Source organism: Neolamprologus multifasciatus, chromosome 3 (assembly GCF_963576455.1).
Source record: "Neolamprologus multifasciatus chromosome 3, fNeoMul1.2, whole genome shotgun sequence".
Classification (NCBI taxonomy): domain Eukaryota; kingdom Metazoa; phylum Chordata; class Actinopteri; order Cichliformes; family Cichlidae; genus Neolamprologus; species Neolamprologus multifasciatus.
In genome coordinates this window covers 1,571,126-1,577,336 of record NC_140441.1, presented here as the reverse complement: position 1 = coordinate 1,577,336, position 6,211 = coordinate 1,571,126, and the positions used below count along the sequence as shown (strand labels likewise).

General features: G+C 39.0%; 1 protein-coding gene across 3 annotated transcripts; it reads left to right on the top strand.

The window, feature by feature from the left end:
• The first annotated feature begins 2,355 nt into the window (after positions 1 to 2,355).
• Positions 2,356 to 5,062, top strand: LOC146520988 (ladderlectin-like). Of its 3 annotated transcripts, none has more exons than XM_085154563.1 (7): positions 2,356 to 3,104; positions 3,192 to 3,269; positions 3,383 to 3,424; positions 3,601 to 3,710; positions 3,808 to 3,942; positions 4,112 to 4,223; positions 4,515 to 5,062. In XM_085154563.1, the coding sequence occupies exons 2-7, from the start codon at positions 3,209 to 3,211 to the stop codon at positions 4,583 to 4,585; spliced, it is 531 nt and encodes a 176-aa protein (XP_085010689.1). In that variant the 5' UTR covers positions 2,356 to 3,104; positions 3,192 to 3,208; the 3' UTR covers positions 4,586 to 5,062. The 3 variants fall into 3 exon arrangements, with proteins under 3 accessions (XP_085010689.1, XP_085010688.1, XP_085010690.1); XM_085154562.1 differs by having other exon boundaries at positions 2,884 to 3,104; positions 3,374 to 3,424; positions 4,515 to 5,059; XM_085154564.1 differs by lacking the exon at positions 2,356 to 3,104 and having other exon boundaries at positions 3,196 to 3,269; positions 3,374 to 3,424; positions 4,515 to 5,060.
• The last annotated feature ends 1,149 nt before the right edge of the window (positions 5,063 to 6,211 follow it).

The window sequence follows — 6,211 nt, the reverse complement described above, 5'->3', positions numbered from 1 at the left end:
TATCGAACAATACAAAATTTTTAATTTATTTTATCAACTTTCCTTCTGACGATGCTGTCTGTGTTGAGCGCTCAGTGGATCTGCGCTCGACTACTCGAGACAGAAGCTAAGCTCGTTGCAACATGGCAAATTGAACCTCCCCCACCCTCATTCAGATCTGGCGTTTGGAACTATTTTGGTCTTCATGTGACGTACGAAGGTAAGCGCGTCATGGACTAAAGTAAAACAGTATGTTGGATGTGCCAACAATGCTCAATTGGTGGGAACTACTGCGTTACTAGTGTGTTAGCGCAGTTAGCTCGTTAACGTGTTGGCCGTCCAGCCCCACGCACGGGGCGATCCGCGGTAGCTCGTTAACGGAGATTTGCCGTGTTGTGGCGTTAACGTCATTTCAGATTAACGCTGACAGCACTAGTGGGAACACAACCAATATGACTGCACATTTACTCCGACATCATCCTAGTGCAAAGACAAGTGGAAGCAGACAAAAACAAGCACGCATGCTACAAACTTTACCCGAGTCATTTAGACAGCCGTTAGTACATGATTCTCTTTATGGGGACCTGATATGTTTAATATGCTGCTGAGAATATAGCCCAGAAGAAGCGTATAGTAGAGCTTTTATTTTGGAAAGAGACGTTTCTCTCTAATAAACTCTCTTTTCCAAAGACGAGGGATTTCTCCATCTGATAGATTTTTTTTTTTATTGTTTTGTTGTTTCAGCAACATTAAATTTAAAAACTGTAGTAAAAACTTTTGAGTTAAAATATATATTTATAATTTTAATAAATGACAAATTAAAAAGGCATGAACATTTTTTTGTATTGAAAAAATATCGAACCGAACCGTGAATTTTGTGTATCGCTGCACCCCTAGCTGTTAACTCACCGGTACAGTTCTCCTGCATCTTTACTCGCATCCTGCTGACTAGTCCACTTTTTTCACCGCACAACACCGGCGCTCCATCTGTTGTAAGTCCAACAAGTTTGTCCCAGGACAGTTTCACGTCGTTACACTTTGACATACGTTTTAAAAATGTCTTTTCCTGTCGTTGTCCCGTGCATCGATTTAATGTCCAATATTTCCTCTCCACGGATGAAGATGGCCAGCTGTGTGTCCATCATGTCTGTACTTTTCAGCTTATCCTGACATTTTGTCTCGTAGTGCTATCTTAAATTAAATTAAAACAGCCACATTAGCTCCACCAATAAGACACACGGCTTTACCAGCATGTCTGTAAACATATATTCAGTCTCTGCTTTCAGAATCAACTTCTCTCTCCACCATTGTGAGCGGCGAGCTTCAATAAGAGAAGTTTGACTTGATTGACGCGGGAATGTTCCCAGTTAGCCTAGCGTTCAGCAAGGAGGCTGCAGCGCTGCATTATGGGATCTGTAGTTTGTATATTATTAGCGCCTCATATTGCCGAGCCGTGCATAACAATAATAGTACATCTATATAAAATGATCTCGCAGGCAGGATATAAATGTACGCTGGGCCGGATGTGGCCCACACATGTGTGCTCGGTCCTGCGCTGTCTGGCTCTCCACTACTGCTGCTGAGCAGCCTGCGCTCACACATGAGCTAGTCTTACGCCATGGGTTGACGTAGATTCTTACGGGTCTCCTTTGTTACTTTTTCATTAGCACTCTTTCCAGCCAACTCTAAGGTCTTAATGCTTAATTCTGATTTTTTGATCAAATCTGATTTTCTTGTCTGCTCGTTCACACTACAAATAAAATGTGACAGCAAACGCGCTCTAGTGTGAACGCTCAAAGGGCCGCATGCGCAAAAGAAGACGTCACACACAACGCGCTCTGTTTAGACCCAGAGCAACAGTATTGTTTGACTGATGGCCTTAATATAAAGACGTGGTTCAGACTTTATGTTTCCCAATTTAGCTTTAAGTTATAAAGTTATTTTGTTATTTACATTCAGGACCACATACGAAAGTGACCCAGATCGGATTTGAAAATATCAGATTTGTGCCGTTCACACTGTCACACCATGATCGATATGGGTCGCAGAGGGTCAGAAAAGTTGGATTTGATGGGCTTTCGCCTGCAGTGTGAACGTAGCCTAAGACTACTACATGAAAACACGTGGCTCAGTAGCGCAGAAAACCACTAAAGATAGGAAACACTTATTTCAAAAGCATAAGCTTTACTAACTATAAGAAGCTAACATTTTTAATAGCTCACCTGAGAGCCTGCATCATGCACAGTGGCTGTGTCTTCAACACTGTAGCCCACACCGTTTACTGCATGTCACTGACTGATACTCTGAAAGTAGCCAAAAAGTGTGTGTGTTGTCCAGCTGAACCATATCCTTTTGGTTTTTATTTGGCAATATTGAGTTTGAAAATCATCAAGATGACATTTGCCATAATCTGGAGGTACTTAATGAAACCAAGAAGCACAAAGATGCTTCTGTCGCTGTTTTACAGAGGTTTTTGGTTTCCTCTGGGCTGCTGTTTAAAGCTCCATGCTTGAGTTAGGACTTGGGTTTTGTGTTTGAGAGACCATTTTATTTCCTTTTCTTTTCTTTTTGTAGAATGTTTGGGCTTTAGGCCTATTGCACACTTGAAATGTATATAGTTGGAGTACTAATAGATAATCTAATGACTTTTATTTTACATGGAAGTCATTCTAAACTGTCCTTTTCTGTCTCATTTTCCAATTGGCTGTTCACCAAATCACTGTTCAGGTTGCTCCTCAATTTCAGGGGTGTCCCCAGTCATTACTGGGAAGAAAAAAGAAACATGTTTTATTTCATCTAGTGTGGATAATGATGAGTAAAAGACAGCTACATTCACCATGCAAAACAACAGTGTGACACAAAGATGAGCTTATGTATCTCTTTGTTGACCGTCAGTCAATATGACAAATTAAACAGCAGTGAAATTTTATCTGGGTGGAGGTAAAAAACAGCGAAATGCAAGCAAGCATGGAGCTAAAATAAATATCAGTGTGTTTTTGGTCTGTTTGTTCTTGGTTTGAGTGAAGCTACAGAAACAGTATATAAGTGCTGGTGTTGGGTTTGATCAGCACCTCCACACTCGAAGGCTGAAGTTACAAGCTGATACTGATAACAAGGAAGATAAGGTATTATATCAAATGCTTGCTGGAAAGTGTCAGATTATTGTCTTTTCTTTAATAAACGACCTACTTTGAATTTCCTGATTTGTACAGAGATACTAAACATCACCATGAAGCTGCTGACTGCGTCTACACTTCTCTGTGCAATGGTGGCTCTGGGCACTGCTGCTGGTGAGTGTTCCAGTATACTGAGCATCATCTATACATCTTATGCATGAATATATTGAACTGAAAATTATGATGAAAATCAACATTTGCTGTTGTAATTTGTCTAGCACTTCCAGATGAAGTGGCCCGTAATGGGACAGAGGCATTCATTTCAGCAGGTCAGTGGACTTTTCACCAAAACTAATCACATTTTTATCATCAGTTTCAGCTTTCCTGTGTCAGTTTTCATGAATTTGTTTTCACGTGTGATGGACGAGTACATCGAGTATGAATTTATATTTTAAAACTTTTTCCGACACAGTAAAGTAGCTCAATATTCTTTGATTGTCTTCAGGAGAACATCACGTTGAGAAGAGAGCAGCATCTTGTCCAAGCGGCTGGACTCAGTATGGGAATCGATGCTTTCTCTACAATAACCATCAAACGACTTGGGCTCAGGCGGAGGTAAAAGCAGTGATGTGAATTTATCATTTATCCTTTGTGAAATCTTTCTGTTTACGTTGTCATTTCTATGAACTCAGTCTGTTGATTTCCGTTGTAGCGAATCTGCCAGTCCTTGAATGCAAACCTGGCATCTGTAAACAGCTACGACGAGTACCAGTTCATTCGAGCCGTCATATCTAGTGCCTCTCGTGAAAGTGGACTAACATGGGTTGGTGGCTCAGATGGTCAACAGGTAGATCACTTATCATTATTCAGATGACCCTCCCCCATTAGCAAGCACTTGGCTCAGGGATTAGTTCCCATCTGCAGTAGATATGGAGCTCTTTAAGATGGGATCTGATTATTCAAGACTTTAAAATTCCTTCTTCATATTATTGTATCCATGTTTTTCTGTTTTCTAGGAGAATTACTGGTTTTGGATCGATGGAACCTATTTCACATTTACACAATGGTGTCACGGAGAACCTAACAACGCTGGGGGAAACGAGCATTGCTTAATGGTGAATTTTTCAGGTAAACCTTCTGTGAAAAAAGTACAATGTAAGAGCACTATAAATGTTACAGAAAAAAGAAACAATACCCAGAATCCCCCAAATAATCTTTATGCATTTAATGTGACAAACAGTGATGAGTGAAAAAATGTACATTTTTCTATCATATGAATTATTTACATAGTGTTTTGATGCAATACTAAACACATGCATGTGTCAGGTGCTGTTGTTATACAGAACAACATATTTAGATCAGGAATCATTTCTCCATGTGACTGTGATTTCAGTTCATGCTGATTTTATGTACTTACAGGAAGCAAGTGTTGGAATGATGGGAGATGTGACAGCCAATTCCCATTTATTTGTGTCAAGGCCATCTGCTGATTCCTGGGCTCTCGTGAAGGCGTGGCCTACCTGACGACAGCTCTAATATATATCTGATTTGATTTACTTCTTTTCTTTTACTGTAATGCTGCATAAGGAATGAAGCGACAAGCGACATAAGCTGGAGTTGCTCTTTTAACAGGAGCAAATTGCATGTGTACTTGAACGAATGCTTTTAGCAAAACTTTGTTTCCCAGAATGAATTGTTGTTTCTCATCTTCTTCATCATTAAAATCTTAAGCATTGAATCTGTGTGGTCTGTGCATTTAAATGCTTCATGCTTATCAGTGTACTCTTAAATATCACATCCGCACTGTAAAATCGAACTAGTTCTCTGAGCTTAAAAAACGTATGCAAACGCATTGCCTAGAAAAACAAAGAAACACTAACAACGCTTACTTAAGATGACTAAATTAGGACGACTTAATCATTGTGAGTACAAAGTACTACAGATGACTTCATTTTTTCTGAGTGAGCAATACTAATTGTTTATCCACTGAAAAAGATTTGAAATCTAACAAAATAAAAATATATATAAATTTTGTGGTAGCTTACTATTTTAAATTTTGCTAATGTTTTATCATCCCTGAACTTGAGATTTATAGTAGAACACTTAAACACTATAATAATGGCTAAAAAATAACTATCAGCATTTCTTCTAATGCAGTTAAACTCAGTCCAACGGTGATTTTCAAATGCAAAAAAGTATATCAGTAAACATCTTGGACACTGTTCTGCTAAATATCAAACAAACATATTCCTACTATTGTATCTTGTGCTATTTAATAATACTTAAACAATTATTAAATTGGTATTTGTTTATTTTTTGTTGCACAATTTAAAACTTTAAAAAAACTTATAATAAAGTATTTCTCAACCTCATGCACTAGCTCACGCTCCCTGCAGAATGCTAAAGAAAACTTGTATGAACAGCACACAAGAGTGAAAACAGAAATAAGATCCCTAGAAAATCATATAAATGAAACTTGTATGTTTTGGATACTTAGTAAAACAACATGTGAAAGTAATGAGAAAGTGGCCACTTTCATGAGTAAATCATGTAAGCCTGATATGATTCACTATATGCAGCAGGCCACATCTGATGTAAGTCTTTTATAAGTTTTTCCTATTTCTTTTCCATACAGGCAGAAACACAGTCAGCCCAATATTCATGTACTAAAACCAACTATGGTCAGTTGACAGCTTAAGTTATAATTATTTATTTTTTCCACAGAGAGATATCCAGCCCTGCTTGTGTCACTCAAGAATGCGAGTTTGATTGATGACCCTAGCCTTGACCTTTTGACCTTACCGGAAGTACTCCGGAAGTGACTAATCGATTCCAGGGCTGTGCCCCAATTAAGAGACCGCACGCTTGAAGTACGCGCACTACGCGTACTACGTACGGTGCGTACTATAAGTACGAGAAGTGCGGAAGTGAGAGGCGTCCTGTTCAGGTTGCCTAGCAACCATGATACTAACCACGAGAAACGTTAACCTGTTCGACATGTCAGTGGCTGTGAACAAAGAGAAACTTGTAAATAACTCATGAAAGAATAAAGTTACATTGAAACCAAGCACACCATTGTTTTTCTTGTGACCGATAAGTTTGATGTGTCACATGGC

Excerpts from the sequence above, each read along its gene's own strand:
- LOC146520988 (XM_085154564.1), top strand. The coding sequence starts at position 3,209 with ATGAAGCTGCTGACTGCGTCTACACTTCTCTGTGCAATGGTGGCTCTG. Across the intron at positions 3,943-4,111 it reads GTGGCTCAGATGGTCAACAG|GAGAATTACTGGTTTTGGAT; the intron begins GTAGATCACTTA and ends TCTGTTTTCTAG. Across the intron at positions 4,224-4,514 it reads CTTAATGGTGAATTTTTCAG|GAAGCAAGTGTTGGAATGAT; the intron begins GTAAACCTTCTG and ends ATGTACTTACAG.